Genomic DNA, 16,395 nt, shown 5'->3' with positions numbered 1-16,395 from the left:
TGATCAATGAGCTTTGGTCAGTGGTTGTTGATCAATGGTCATGACAATTTGCATATTAATGATCATGAAAGTGACCTCATGGCCCATTGTTAGTCAGTGGTGCTAGTTTTCATCATTATGCAAAAGTACTGTTTATATTGTTGGGTAAACCTGCAGTCAGCTGAGACTGAAGAATTCACTTGGATGACGATGAAACGTTTCTCCCACTGAAAATACTAACAGAATTAACTTTTTAGGGCAGCTAGCGTTTGGTGTCCAGCCTTTCACTGTAGGTATCTTCACACCTACTCAGCTCCGGCTTCACACTGTATCCTTCTCAACATATCCTTGATCCCAGAGATAAAGATTCCTTTCTTTTCATTCACTAGGATCTCCAGGTCACTGGTGATCCAGGGCCTGTTGCTGAGAAAACAGCATAGAGTCCTGATTGGGATAATTGTATACTCAGAGAAATTTATATAATCAGTGATGTAGTTTGTTATGTTGTTGATGTCATCCTCATGTGGATCACAGAGCACATACAAAGCACAACTGAGTGGCAACAGGAAGTCAGGAGCATGCTGTTAACCTGGTCCTGGTACCACAACCTGGTCCTGTTAACAGTAACAAGTGGGGTGAGGGCAGTGGCTCTATATTAAATCCTTGCATGTATGCATTCAAAAGGACCAGAGTTTTATAGCCCTTTTCCATTAGCACCTACTCAGGTCAGCTCGGCACAGATCGATGAGGTTTTTGGGGTTTTCCATTAGGTCAAAAGTACCGGGTACCTTTTTAGCAGCTACTGGCTGGGGTTCCGGCGATCTGAAAATGTGACATCAACAGACTTTATGCCATTGATTGGCTGGTCAGTGGCGTCAGTCAATGAGTTATGAGTGCATTTTCTTTATGAAAATCAAAAACGCTATTTTGAAACCTGGCAATGAAGTAAACAGCTGCACAGAAACAACACCATGGTCCCCGTCTGACGAAAAGCTACAGACTGAGCAGCTGGTATACCATCAGCCCAACGTCCACCTTTGTTGTAGTGTTTATATCCCATCACAAGATGTTCAGCCACGTTGCTATAACAACTCCATGCACATTAGATGGTACTCAAATGTAAATGAGAAGCTGAGTAGTGCAACCTCGAGCCAATCCAAGTAGGTCCTAATTGAAAAAGGGCTTTACTTTCCTGTGTTTTGCAGTCCACAGTAAACCTTAAATGTTTACGGTTTTACTAGCGTTTATGTTGAATGCTGCCATGTTGAGTTTGCTAACTGGATAGTTGGCAGAGTGGAGTCATATTTATATAGTTAAAATCAGCGCTGATGGTGATGAATGCCACTGGATGCCTACACTGTAGGTCGCGACAGTTGTGTGTCTGTTTTAGAGGTCTACAGATGGTGCAAAGTGCAGCTGCTCGCATTTTAACAAGAACTGGGAAATTTGAGCACATTAGCCCTGTACTGAACTCTCTTCATTGGCTACCTTGTCAGGTTTGAGCAGATTTTAAGATTTTTCTATATGTCTTAATTCTACAGCTTTTAGTTTTTAAATTTTTTATTGTTTTTAACTTGTATTGTGTCTCTTACCTGTATTGCTATGTATCACTTTTATTTTATTTATCCCTTTAGTTGTACAGCACTTTGTTTGAAAGCGCTTTATAAATAAAGTTAATAATAATAATAATAATAATAATAATAATAATAATAATATTATTACTGATGTCGCTTGCCACTGCTCCATGGTGGTAAATACTGCTCACTAATAGTGCAGGAGAATTCCTGTGGTAAATAATAGCCTCAGCTAAAAGTTCAGTTTCAGGCAACCAGAGATATTCCTATGTGCACATGTCCTGGATTGCACCACCTTTCATTAAGAAGCACTACAATGTCTTCTTGTTTCTTCTTACTGCTCAGCTTGGTGTCTCTGTCAGCCTGAATAATGAAAAACCTGCGTACGCAGCCATGTCTCTGTGAAGTGTAGCAGACTGCACTCACTTTCCTCTCTCATGTCTTATTAGCACCCACAGCTTGTCCATCATTCTAGCCTTTGTTTTGATTCCTAGCAGGGTAGATAAATTCACTATCACTAACAACACACCATAATATTTATGTTTTGGTGCTTAAAAAACACATCTACGGATAGAGACTGATCAATGCTCTGCATATGGCTTATTGAGTGAGTCAAAAATACACAACAGTGGCAGTACAGATGAAAAAGAAAAACGTTTTACTACTGTTTATGTTGCATGCTGCCATCTTGGATTGCTAGCTCACTTCAAATCTGAGTTGATTTCCGACTGGGAAGTCGGAATTTCCAATTTCTGAGTTGTTCAGGAAAGCACCATAAATGATGGATAATGAGCCAAGGAAAGCAAATCTAAAAGAAAGGCACAAGGGACAACAAACTTTTAAAATAAAGAAGAAAGTTTGAAAAGAAACCAAATGGGGAAACACAGTCATACAAATGAACTTAATACGCAGAGCAGAGTGCTCATCAGCAGTAACCACCTCCATCATCACCACTATCACCACCACCATAATCAGCAGAAAAAATAAATACGTTTAAAAAAGCATATTTTGGTAGGTAAGGTCTTCTGTGTTCCAAGTGTCACAGTGTACAATAAACTAACCAGTTTTTTTGTTTTCAGGAGTGAAGAGAGGACCTTACAGGAATTTGGAATTACCACTAACAGCACCATAAGAAGCACAACATGGAGCAGAAGTTACTGATGAAACAGACACGTTTTGTTTTATTGGGACAGTCACACCTGAATAGGCTGCACTGCAAATCATACAGACTGATGGTGTGATGTCATTAATAGACCTTTATTTGCTATTAAGTTTAAAAACCAGTAAGTGGAGTAAAGTGACTAATGACCCTGAAACTAGTTTTTAAGGGTAGTAAGTCAGTATGATTAACTAAGAACTCCAACTGCTATTTTATGACAACTATATTTTTCCCTAAAATTCAGAACTGACATAATTAACAAGCCAAACAAAACCTTTTATTTACAGTTATATTAACAGTTAGAAAAGCTGGTCTAGTAGGCCAAGATGGCTGACCACTACCAGAACAACATATACAACCAAGGAGACTACCCTCTTCAGGAAGACGATGCAGCAAGTGATGTGACTGAAGGACATGATGAAGAGGATCAGATGTATGAAGGAGAATATCAAGGGATTCCACATCCTGATGACACAAAGGCTGCACAGAGAGCTGCATGGTGAGGCACTGCATATTTAATGTTTCTGGGCACTCTCACTGTAGAGTGGTAGCTGGTGGTGAGGGGGTCTCAGGAAATCTGAAAAATGGATCAGTCATAAATGGATTTACAAGTTTGTGCCATATCACAGAAACTAAATAAAAAGGGCCACTGCACTGGAGTTTAAACTTTGTTTTATATTTAATAATTGTTTTACAGTCTGTTTAAATATTAGTGTACATTTTTTAGTATCAAAATATACTGAAAGTGTCTGAACTAAAATGCAGAATCATATATAATACTGGATTATAATTATTATTCATTATTGTGCATATTTCTTTAATGTTGCAGAGGGAATATACTGCTATTTAAGTTTATCTGTAATAATAAATAGTATATCATTAAAATCAGCAACCCCCCCCCCCCCCCAAACTAAACGTTACTTAACCCTTTCATGCATAATTATGACAGCCTCAATTAGGATTTTTTCTTAAGTATATATATCCATCTTTAGGCATGAAAAGGTGAATAAAGTACTTAAGAAAAAAAATCCTGATTGAGGTTGTCATAATTCATGCATGACAGGGTTAAATAACAATAATTACAATGAAACACGTCATATATCTATAGTAACATTAAACGACCAGTGGGTGGCAGGGTATGGAGTGACACATCAGTGTCCAGTGTAGTGGTTTATGTGCAAGTATACCATCAACACTGACACAAGTACAAGAAAACAGCCTTTGAATAGCTGTCCACTGTAGTGACCACTATGCATGAAAGGCTTAAGCTTAGATAAGAAAAAAAAGTCAAAACACTGTAAATACAGGAATGCAAAAATTAAACCTCAAAAATTGGGCACAAAACCTAATAATTTCCATGATAGCATATCTGAGAGTGACAGCAATAATAACCAGATATAGGGCAGGGATAGCACAGTAGGTAGCGTGGTCACCCCATGATCAGAAGGTAGGGGGTTTGAATCCACTGAATGGCTACCCTGAAGTACCCCTGAGCAAGGTAGCGTCCATACACACTGCACCCCGGGTGCCTGATTTGTGGGCGCCCTCTGCAGAGAGAGTAATTTCCTCAAGAGATCAATAATGTATTCAGTATTATCATATATTCAGGACAGTGTAATCAGATCTGGTTTTCAGTGTAATCAAAGATTCACATTTTCTTTTGTCTTCATGGCTTCTTCCAGGGCTAAACCTCAAACAGGTAGCAGTGCAGCATCTGATCTAGAGGAGTTATCTGAGCAGTATGAGTACATCATGGAAGAATGTGGTCATGGGAAATTCCAGTGGATGCTCTTCATAGTGCTGGGCCTGGCTCTAATGGCTGATGGAGTTGAGTGTTTTGTGGTTGCATTTGTTCTACCGTCTGCAGAAAAGGACCTGTGTCTGTCCAATGCAGAGAAAGGAATGCTGGGTAAGCATTAGCTGTAGTGATTGTTGTTTAGAATAAGCACAATCCGAGGTCCCTTCCTTCTCAATTTGAGCACTCAAAGTACTTCACACATTCATACACTGCCTTTATCTACCTTCACACACACACCCAACTCACCTGTTAATGTATCAGGGACAACTGGGGATTCAGTATCTTGAATACTTTGACACATTGACAGGAAAGGATGAATCCTCCAATTTTCCAACTGGTAGATGACCCACTCTACCCACAGGTGCACTACATCTGTGTTGTTCTGTCAAATCAAGCAGTGCTTGTCCAGCCGTATTTGGACAATGAGGCAGTTTTGTATAGTGGCTTTTAAATCAAAAGTGGAAGATGTAATTGAAGTGAGGACTAATTCAAGGGGTTTAACAAAAGCATTTCATTAACTGTTTAGGGAGCTACATTAATTTTCATAAAAAGCTCCACATCTCAGGGATTCATACCCAGATGAGGCCTGTTCCCTTTATATTATCAAAAATGTAGAAAATAAAAGATCTGGAGTATATTCCAGATCGATTAAGTGTATTTGCTAGCTTTTTTATAGGAGTCATTTTATAATCAGGTTCTTAGGTGCTTGTACTACTTCAACAGTGTGCCTTAAACAATGCCAAGGTGCCATAACATCAGAAATGATTTTTTTCCTAATGCTTCACCAAAAGCATTATTACTTAAGCTGGAGAATATTCGTTTTCCTTTTTGCTTGCAGCTTTTAGCTGGTAGTTTTTTCTTGCTGTCAACCCAGGCACATGAACACAGTAAGTCTGTTTGCCTTATCACAATAAGATGTTGATGTGATAAATGGGCACCACAATAGATTTTTTTTTATATATATTGAAATGTTTCAGTGGCAACAGATTAAGATGTACCGGAAGGTGTTAGTTATTATATCACCGATGAGAAAAACCTGAAAATGACTTTGCAGTAGTCAACACTATATCCAGGTATCATACCAAGATAATTTGGCATTGATGAGAAATCTCATGTAGCTCCCTCTGCTGTGACCCTTTCAGCTACTGATGCAATTTTTCACCCCAGTAGCAAGGCTGAACGTGTAATAGACACGCCAGTCCACCGAGTCCACTTCACACTTTGCCTCCTTAAAATGTGAAATGAATACGCATGCAGAAGTTGCATTACCTGCAGGGGAAGATAATATATTAGATACAAGAAGTCGTTAGTGAACAAAAAATGTCTGGGCTGTAAGTGAGGCTTTCTTTTTACCTCTGGTAATTGTTGAGCCAAATGACTCGAGATGAAAACGGTATTTTTCTGAGGAAAAGTCACCATGTGAATCAGGTTTTCGCTTGTGATGTTTGTTAGTTTCTATCAGTTTAAAATCTAAAAAGTAATAAAATCTTAGTTTGTGTGAACTGATGCAAACAGGAAGAATAAGTTATTCATGTCTGTAGTTGTTTGTAGGTCAGTTAATTTCTCCGCAGTGAATTTAGTAGTCAAGTAAAGTACTACACTTTGTTTAAGAAAGGTATTCGTGTAATATATGTAATACTTTACTTTTTTTTCTTTTTGAGTAATAACCTTAACAGCAATCTCAACAAAAGAGGGGAAATGCCTCCGACACACACAAACATTTGACAACGCAGTATGCAGTCAATTTACACAAATGTAATGTAATGAGATGCTGCTTAGTGATGGTGGTAACTCTCATTGATGAGAATGACAATCAATAAACGCTCGAATCAACAAGTGATATAGATAATCGAATCGGAATTGCTAAATTCTTATCAGTTCCCATCCTTATCCCCCACTGGTCACAGCATATGGCTGCTGCCTGAGCCTGGTTCTGCCAGAGGTTTCATAACATCAGAAATGATGTTTCCTGTTAAAAGAGAGTTTTTCTTTTTTTCCCTGATGTCTGAATTTTAAGGTTTTCTATTTATTAATGTAGGGTGCTTACCTTCCAATATAAAGCACATTAAGGCGACTGCTGTTGTGATTTAGTGTTTTATAAATAAAACTGAATTGAATTGCCAAGGTTTGATCGAAACCGATATTGTCTGTTCGTGTTCAGAATCAGTAGAGTGACACACCAATTCTTTTTGTACTGACCTTGAAAAAAGCATATGGGTGCTGCCCAGGTGTCCCTGGACCTTTGTGAAACAGATATTTTACACGTGGTGTAAAATACTGGAGACCAGTATGATGAGTCACAGTTATCCTGTGTTGCATGGCCATCTGTACACTGGTTTAAAATATTGTCAGCATGCCAATCTGGCACCAATCAGTGTTAAATGCTTGCCTAAGGCTAAAGCAATCTGCTCATGAAAGTCCATACCAAACAAGGTAAAGAAGGAATTTGATTTCATATATTTCTGCAGAGCATGTTTGATAATAGGTGTGTCATGGTAGAGTGTGATGAAGTGAGGAAAAAGCAAAAAAGTGATCCGTTTATTTAGGCTGGTATAAATCCATGGGAAAGAAAACAAAACCAAATTTAAGAGAAAGTTAAATAAATAAGTTGGGAACAAACAGCCAGAATACACAGTGAAGACACAAGCAAACGACAAACTGAGGCTTTAGATATACACAGACACAAAAGGCAATCAGGGAGGAGTAGAAACACCAGGGTAACAGAGATGAAACCAATCAGATGTGGTTTTGATTTTGAGTATATTGAGGTTTTGCAACATATCCTTAGTATTAAATAATTTGATATGGCATCCTCTATTACTTCTTCTTTGTGCAGGTCTCATCGTTTTCCTGAGCATGATGGTGGGAGCATTTCTGTGGGGAGGACTGGCAGACAAAGTTGGCCGTCGGCAATGTCTGATTCTGGCATTATCTATAAACTGTATCTTCGCATTTATGTCTTCCTTAGCTCAGGGTTACAGCTTCTTTCTCTTCTTCAGACTTCTTTCTGGCATTGGGTAATGCACACACACACACACACACACACACACACACACACACACACACACACACACACACACACACCCCTACAGGGCAGTGGATACTCTTTCAATGATGAGATGTAATCATTATGCAAATGTACTGTTTATAAGGGGGAAACCTGCAGTCAGCTGAAACTGAAGAAGTCACCTGATGATGATGAAATGTTTCTCCTACTGAAAACGCTACATCCAGATGCACAGAACCAACTTTCTGGGACTTTGATTCTAAAAGCTTTGATTCTTACATTTTCAAGCATCAGAGTCCAACAAAGTTACATTGGCTTCAAAGACAGTTTCACTGATGCTGGTTAACAGGAGCTAACAGCAGCGTTACCAACAGTTCAGCATATCCTCAACAACTCACCTCAGTAATGCTCTCATCAGCCGAATTGAGCTTGTCTGACTCTCTGACTGTCGGACTCCTTTCACACAGTTTTAAAGCCTTTTTCAAAGTAAATTAGGGTGGATGCTTTTTACCCCACATTAACAGCTGAGGTAAACAGTGGACTGACAGCCATCCAGAGATAGGGATGGCTGTTGGATCTAGAGCTGGTCCAGACAGCAGCAGAAACACACTAAACAGCCTTATAAGCTAAAGTGTAAATGTAATATTTTGGTCTCTCTTAGTTAACTAAAACACATTTGTCCTATAGCAGCTACCATAGTGAAGATTATCAACTGAAGCTGGAGTAAAACACACCTTAGTTGACTGGAATCTCCTCAACCCAAGTGCAGAACATTTTTTTACACAGTGTAGAAATAAATGAGGTTCCATATTGAGCCAAATTGCATTCACATGGGACACATTTGTTTTCAATGTTTTTCTTATAATGGTCATGGCTATCTTTTCTAATTTAGCCAAGACAAGTGTGTTTTCTGTCAAATTAAGTTAAATTAAGTTTGCAGTTGCTGTGCTTTAACTTACGAAGGTGTCAAAATGGTGTAATTTAGGTCATTGGGTTAAAAACAATACACGTAAAAGACTTAAAAGTGTTTGAGAAAGAGATCTGGATTGTACTCTTGATGAGGGAGCATGGAATTCAATTATTTCTGAAAATGGGCTTTAAATCAGGGAGGCTAGAGGTAAATTTATCTGATATAAAATTCTCAGCAGGTACTATTACATACCAACAAGGCTTCATAAAATGTGCATGAGTAAAGATGACGTGTTGGAAATGCCAAGAAGCAAAAGGATGCTTTGTGGGAATGTCCAGTGGTCTTCCCAATATGGGAAATTGTTTTAAAATACATGGAGAGCTGGGACAAATGTAAATTACAGAAATCACCAAGATTGTGCCTACTGGGGGACAGGGGTGAGGTGCCACATCTAGATAAAGTGACACGTGTTCATCTTATTTTAACACCATTGAAAGAATCTCAACCCTGAATGTGTGGAGGGAGAGAATGACTGAAAATGTGGCATGTGGGAAAATGCTGGGAAGACTGAGCAGCAAAACACAGATTCTAGTAGAACAATGGGACAGTTTTTGTTTGTATGTATCTACAGCATCCGGGTAAGTTATAGTTTGGATCAAGTGTCTTGTGTGTGCAACAATAATCAAGCACTGGTTGATCCCTCTGGTGTCTCTCCTGGAATTTCTAAATATGAACTTCTTAGATCAAATCTTCTGAACTGCTCATCTGACAGGAGACAAAGGGAAGAACCACTTATCTATTCGGAACAACCCATTGTGGCGTCTAGTCACCGTTGTTCACATCTATCACCCGATGTCCAGCTACATCCTGTTATCCTCTCTCTTACCTTTCTACATACACGATTTAAAACAAAGTTGAAACTTTAAAATCACTTCATTACATTTTCTTCTTTTCTATGTTGTCGTGTAACATGACTTCTTAGTAATTCCCATTTGAACATTCAGTTACATATGGATGCACTTCACTTCATGTTTCATTCATTTTATCCAATTTCACTTCAATTAGATTTATCGGTAGCTCATTCTCACATGAACATCCATCTGCACATCTTTTTATTTCAAATGCTTGGGAATACTTTTTCTCTTCAAAACTCTGTAAATATAATTTATTTTATTAAATCATACACCTCAAAGTCAAGAATTATTTTAGAGTTACCTTAGAGTCAGACAACCCACCCCAATCTTCTTACATACACATATACGCACATAACCTCCAAGGACACAGTCTCCACACGGTCTCTCACCACACGACTTGCATCCATGTTCCATTACAGTGATGTTGGTCATGTTTCCAGACTGACAGCACTTCAACTCCAGTGACGCTGAAGGAGGCCAAACTGAATTCTGGGGTGGCAGTGCCATCAAATGTCACCTTGTTGCGGTTTAGAATGTGATACAAATTTCAAATGAACTCTTGTTGCCTCCAAGAAAACGTCGGCTTTGCTCAGAATATCTTTACACATCTTTGCTCTGTGATTTTCAGTGGACGTTTTCTAAAACACAACCTGCTTTTGTGTAGCATCTGTTTTCTTCATTTTTTTGCTCTGGGGGAATATAATAATCTTTAAAATAATGTTGTGGCTGATTATTATTTAAATAATAATCCTTACTATCTTCTTTTCTGTCTTTGCTCTCAGTATTGGTGGCACAGCACCGATCGTGTACTCGTACTTCTCAGAGTTTCTTCAGATGAACAAGAGAGGAGAGCATCTGTCCTGGTTGTGTATGTTCTGGATGATTGGTGGGATCTATGCTTCATTCACTGCCTGGGGAATTATACCCAGATATGGTAAGACAGTTTTAAAAATGAAAAAGGATACTTTACATTCTTGCTTGTGAGCAATACTGACCAGTGAGTGCATTCACACCTTTGGTGGATGTGGTTTAGGAGAAAATGGAGCTAGACTTCTTATTGAAGAGCTGTGGTTCAGCCCCTTACTATGCCAGTCTACATGCCACGTATATTTTTAAATACTGGTTGCAACCTTTGAATAAGAGTGGAAAAATATTGATATATTCATTGCTCTTTAGATAGATTTTTGACACATTTGTAAATACAGTGGGGCAAAAAAGTATTTAGTCAGCCACCGATTATGCAAGTTCCCCCACCTAAAATGATGACAGAGGTCAGTAATTTGCACCAGAGGTACACTTCAACTGTGAGAGACAGAATGTGAAAAAAAATCCATGAATCCACATGGTAGGATTTGTAAAGAATTTATTGGTAAATCAGGGTGGAAAATAAGTATTTGGTCAATAACAAAAATACAACTCAATACTTTGTAACATAACCTTTGTTGGCAATAACAGAGGTCAAACGTTTACTATAGGTCTTTACCAGGTTTGCACACACAGTAGCTGGTATTTTGGCCCATTCCTCCATGCAGATCTTCTCGAGAGCAGTGATGTTTTGGGGCTGTCGCCGAGCAACACGGACTTTCAACTCCCGCCACAGATTTTCTATGGGGTTGAGGTCTGGAGACTGGCTAGGCCACTCCAGGACTTTCAAATGCTTCTTACGGAGCCACTCCTTTGTTGCCCGGGCGGTGTGTTTTGGATCATTGTCATGTTGGAAGACCCAGCCTCGTTTCATCTTCAAAGTTCTCACTGATGGAAGGAGGTTTTGGCTCAAAATCTCACGATACATGGCCCCATTCATTCTGTCCTTAACACGGATCAGTCGTCCTGTCCCCTTGGCAGAAAAACAGCCCCATAGCATGATGTTTCCACCCCCATGCTTCACAGTAGGTATGGTGTTCTTGGGATGCAACTCAGTATTCTTCTTCCTCCAAACACGACGAGTTGAGTTTATACCAAAAAGTTCTACTTTGGTTTCATCTGACCACATGACATTCTCCCAATCCTCTGCTGTATCATCCATGTGCTCTCTGGCAAACTTCAGACGGGCCTGGACATGCACTGGCTTCAGCAGCGGAACACGTCTGGCACTGCGGGATTTGATTCCCTGCCGTTGTAGTGTGTTACTGATGGTGACCTTTGTTACTTTGGTCCCAGCTCTCTGCAGGTCATTCACCAGGTCCCCCCGTGTGGTTCTGGGATCTTTGCTCACCGTTCTCATGATCATTTTGACCCCACGGGATGAGATCTTGCGTGGAGCCCCAGATCGAGGGAGATTATCAGTGGTCTTGTATGTCTTCCATTTTCTGATGATTGCTCCCACAGTTGATTTTTTCACACCAAGCTGCTTGCCTACTGTAGATTCACTCTTCCCAGTCTGGTGCAGGTCTACAATACTTTTCCTGGTGTCCTTCGAAAGCTCTTTGGTCTTGGCCATGGCGGAGTTTGGAGTCTGACTGTTTGAGGCTGTGGACAGGTGTCCTTTATACAGATGATGAGTTCAAACAGGTGCCATTCATACAGGTAACGAGTGGGGGACAGAAAAGCTTCTTACAGAAGACGTTACAGGTCTGTGAGAGCCAGAGATTTTCCTTGTTTGAGGTGACCAAATACTTTTTTTCCACCCTAATTTACGAATAAATTCTTTACAAATCCTACCATGTGGATTCATGGATTTTTTTTTCACATTCTGTCTCTCACAGTTGAAGTGTACCTCTGGTGCAAATTACTGACCTCTGTCATCATTTTAGGTGGGGGAACTTGCACAATCGGTGGCTGACTAAATACTTTTTTGCCCCACTGTAGATAGTTGTGAATCTATTCACAACTATCTATTCAATAGTGAATCAATAGTTTTTTTTGTCAGCCATAAAAAGCTAATCAGTTGTAACTTTTGCTGCCCTCTTGGCCAGGTCTCCTTTGGAAAGACATTTTAATCTCAATGAGACTTTTTATTTATAGGATAATGAAGATGGATGAAATTAATCTCAGTGACCTCAACCTCATTGTTAGAGGTGCAACCTGTTAAGTCTTACATATCAGCAGCACAGTAGTGCAGTGGTTAGCATTATGGCTAGTACTTGTTAAGAGAACTATCCCAGTGACAAGGCACTGTGCTACTAAAGGTGCAATAGGAGTCTCTATTTTGAATGGCTCTACAATTTCACACCAATACGATTCTGTAGGTTATGGCTTTCTGCAGGTTTTTAGTGCTGGGGCTCATTCAAACCTCAAAGTAATGCACAACGTTATCCTGTAGTTTTTGAGTTGAGCTAGCTGTTGAAAAACAAACCAAAACAAAAGATTTCCTCTGTTTTGTCTGGACTAAATACCCTGAACAGTCTCAGCTGCAAATACATACAATTACAGTAAACTCAGAGAGGAAACATGCATCATTTACCACCTGCATTGCTTAATGCTGCTCTGAATCACTGTTTATGATACATTTCTACTTCTGACAGTTTGAAGTAAAACCTTAGTATTTTTCTCAAAACTTGTAAACAGTGATTTGTGTGCGTGTGTGTGTGTGTGTGTGTGTGTAGGCTGGGGCTTCAGTATGGGCACAGAATTTCAGTTCCACGCTTGGCGAGTGTTCGTCCTGGTTGCGGCTCTCCCTGCAATTGCTTCTCTGGTTGGACTTACCTTTATGCCCGAGAGCCCACGTTTCCTCCTGGAGGTGAGACTGTTAGCATAGTGTTTCTTTGTACACCTGCCTGCAAAGTGTACACATGTGGAAAGAACATAGCTGGCATAGTTGTTAATCAATTTAAAAGAGACGATGAAAGTGTTTTTGGAGATCACCGAGATAGTTCACATTCACTATAGATGAACACTGACAACAGTTTTTTTTTCTTTGTAACGTTTTTCCATGGCTGTGTGTAAGTTTGAATACATCTGCCTGTGTTTGTTTATGGAGCAGAATGGCAAACATGATGACGCGTGGATGATCCTAAAACAGGTCCATGACACTAACTGGAGAGCCAAGGGGCAGCCGGAAAAAGTCTTCACTGTAAGTAAATGATTTTAATTAATAATAATGATTCTTATTGCACTTTCGAATAAACTGATTTTCTTATTTGATGGTAACTTTTTAAATGTTTATTTTCAACAATAAAACGAAACCGCTCAAGGATAACTAACAGCTTACGGCACGCATTAATGTTAAGTGAAGATTTTCACTTTTTTATAAGTGTCATATCTGAATTTACCTTTACTTACCCATGCACTGACACGTAAATATATTGCTCTAGTGAGATATTTAGTAACACAGTCATTATTCTGGTACTGTCATGGTTTCCTGCTTCTTTTTTTTTGCGTCTAAAGAGACATCTGTGGCTTTTAATTTGTTGATGGAGCAATAATCTATTATATTTATCAATCTGCTTGTATTATTGGCTGAGTGTCTGCCCTTGATAAAAAGAAAAAACTGTTTGGTCAGAATATATTGTGAATGGAGTGATTTTTTTCTAGCTGAATGGGAGCATAGGATCTTTGCCGGGTTTAAGTATTAGACTAATGATGTTTGTAGATAGCGTCTAATCGTTCTGAATTTGAGTGACCATTCTGAAAAAAGTAGGAGCCGGTGTAGGCCAAAATTCTTTGTAAAATTATGCTGAAAACTATCTTGACCTGGGGCTTTATTTCTCATGAGATGCTGTTGGGCTTCATCATTCAGACATTGAAAGCGGTGAATCCAGACACACAATCTGTTCTTCAGTTTTAGATTAGATGAGATAGATTAGATTAGATGAGATAGATTAGATTAGATTAGATTAGATTAGATGAGATAGAGCTTTATTAACCCATCTGGTGGGTTTCTCTGGGAAATTCAGCTTCCAGTTGCAGAACACCAACAGAAGTTGCATATTACAGAGTTAGAATATCAAATAAAGGGGAATGAGGGAGTGCGAACATAAGTATAAAAATATAGCATATATACACAAATATAAATACTAGTGCTGTCAGCGTTAAGCTTGTTAAAATGATGTTAACGCCATAAACGCATTATTGCCCCGTACGTGGGGCTGCACAATGCTAATGCATTGATGAGCTAACCACGCTAACACGTTGACTCCGTGCAGCCCCACGCACGGGACGATCCGCGTTAATGAGCTAACGGAGATTTGTCACGTTAATGCGGTTATGGTGTTAACGTCATTTTAACAAGATTAGCGCTGACAGCACTAATAAATACAGAATATATCATAGAAATAAATAGGAATACTAGTGAAATATACTCATTAAAGAGATGTAGACAGCCAAAGTCTAATGCACATTTCAACAATTGCAAGACTATTGCACAGTGATTATTGCACAGTGAAAAAACACTACAGCTTAGTCGCCCTCCTTTATCCTCCTGTTTCCCCTCACTCTCCCCTCCAGCGAGGAGTTAAACAGTTTGATGGCATGTGGGACAAAGGAGTTTTTAAGTCTGTTGGTCCAAGATTTTGGGAGGAGCAACCTGTTGCTGAGCAGACTCCTCTGGTTGTTTATGACCATATGCAGAGGATGCCCAACTTTCTCCATAATGTCCTGCAGTTTCTTTAATCCTCTGCTCTGCCACTGTCACCAGAGTGTCCAGCTTCATGCCAACCACAGAGCCCGCCTTCCTGATTAGTTTTTTCAGTCTGGATGAGTCCTTCTTTACTGTGCTGCTCCTCCAGCACACCACAGCATAGAATAGTACTCCTGCAACCACCAACCGGTAAAACATCCTCAGGAGCTTCCTGCAGATGTTGAAAGACCTCAGTCTCCTGAGGACGTACAGGAGCTGCATGTTGCATGACCAATGCAGTTTGTTGTCCACCCACAATCCAAGGAACTTGTACTTGTTGACCACCTCCACCTCCTCTCCCTCTATCTGAACTGGCAGTGAACCTGGTCTGGACCTCCTGATGTCCACAACCAGTTCCTTGGTCTTTGAGGTGTTGAGTTGCAGGTGGTTTGTGCGACTCCGTGTAACAAAGTTCCTCACCAGCCTCCTGTACTCCTCTTCCTAATCACCCCAGATACACCCCATGATGGCTGTGTTGTCTGCAAACTTCTGAAGGCATGATTCAGAGTTGTAGCAGAAGTCAGAGGTGTACAGGGTGAAGAGAAGAGGGGACAGCACAGTTCCCTGTGGTGCCGCAGGTTAGAGCCCAGATAAATGCCACACTCAGTTCCAGTAGCACTCATCTCTACATCAACTGTTCAGAGGAGACTGTGTTAATCAGGATTTTATGGTCAAATAGCTGCTAAGAAACCACTACTAAGGAAAAGCAACAAGCAGCATAGATCTGTTTGGGCCAAGAAACACAAGGAATGGACATTAGACCAGTGGAAATCTGTGCTTTGGTCTGATGAGTCCAAATTTAAGATCTTTGGTTCCATCCACCGTGTCTTTGTGTGATGCAGAAAAGGTCTCTACATGCATGATTCCCACCATGAAGCATGGAAGAAGAGGTGTGATGGTGCTTTGCTAGTGACACTGTTGGGGATTTATTGAAAATTGAAGACACACTGAGCCAGCATGGCTATCACACATCCTGTGCAACATGCCATCCCATCCTGTTTGCGTTTAGTTGGTCCATCATTTATTTTTCAACAGGACAGTGACCCCAAACACACCTCCAGACTGAGTAAGGGCTATTTGACCAAGAAGGAGAGAGATGGAGTGCTGCGCCAGATGGCCTGGCCTCCACAGTCACCTGACCTAAAACCAATCAAGACGGAGATGGACCGCAGAGTGAAGACAAAAGCGTCAGTGCTCAGCATCTCTGGGAACTCCTTCAAGACTGTTGGAAAATCATTTCAAGTGATGACCTCATGAAGCTCATCGAGAGAATGCCAAGAGTGTGCAAAGCAGTAATCAAAGCAAAGGGGGGCTGTTTTGAGGAATCTGAAATATAAAAAATGTTTTGAGTTATTTCACGCTTTTTTATTTAATAAATAATTCCACGTGTTCATTTGTAGTTTTACAGTGTATATAGTCATGAAAATAAAGAAAAAGCATTAAATGAGGAGAGAGAAACCAAGTCTGTTCTGCTATAAATTTATGTATAAAGTAAAG

The 16,395-nt window shown here is 39.9% G+C and overlaps 1 protein-coding gene across 2 annotated transcripts in view; it reads left to right on the top strand.

The window, feature by feature from the left end:
• LOC309710228 (synaptic vesicle glycoprotein 2B-like) overlaps positions 1 to 16,395 on the top strand; it is a 56,564-nt gene that overhangs the window by 12,570 nt on the left and 27,599 nt on the right. For both annotated transcript variants that reach the window (XM_082539519.1, XM_082539520.1), the window contains 6 exons: positions 2,633 to 3,211; positions 4,395 to 4,621; positions 7,347 to 7,527; positions 10,124 to 10,275; positions 12,887 to 13,020; positions 13,264 to 13,353. In XM_082539519.1, the coding sequence (XP_082395645.1) occupies positions 3,039 to 3,211; positions 4,395 to 4,621; positions 7,347 to 7,527; positions 10,124 to 10,275; positions 12,887 to 13,020; positions 13,264 to 13,353 (957 nt within the window). In that variant the 5' untranslated portion in view covers positions 2,633 to 3,038. The remainder of the gene's footprint in view (positions 1 to 2,632; positions 3,212 to 4,394; positions 4,622 to 7,346; positions 7,528 to 10,123; positions 10,276 to 12,886; positions 13,021 to 13,263; positions 13,354 to 16,395) is intronic.

Source organism: Aulonocara stuartgranti, assembly GCF_965226115.1.
Source record: "Aulonocara stuartgranti genome assembly, chromosome: 7".
Taxonomy (NCBI): domain Eukaryota; kingdom Metazoa; phylum Chordata; class Actinopteri; order Cichliformes; family Cichlidae; genus Aulonocara; species Aulonocara stuartgranti.
Note: the sequence above shows the minus strand (reverse complement) of the source record. Positions and strands in the feature narration are given on the sequence as shown.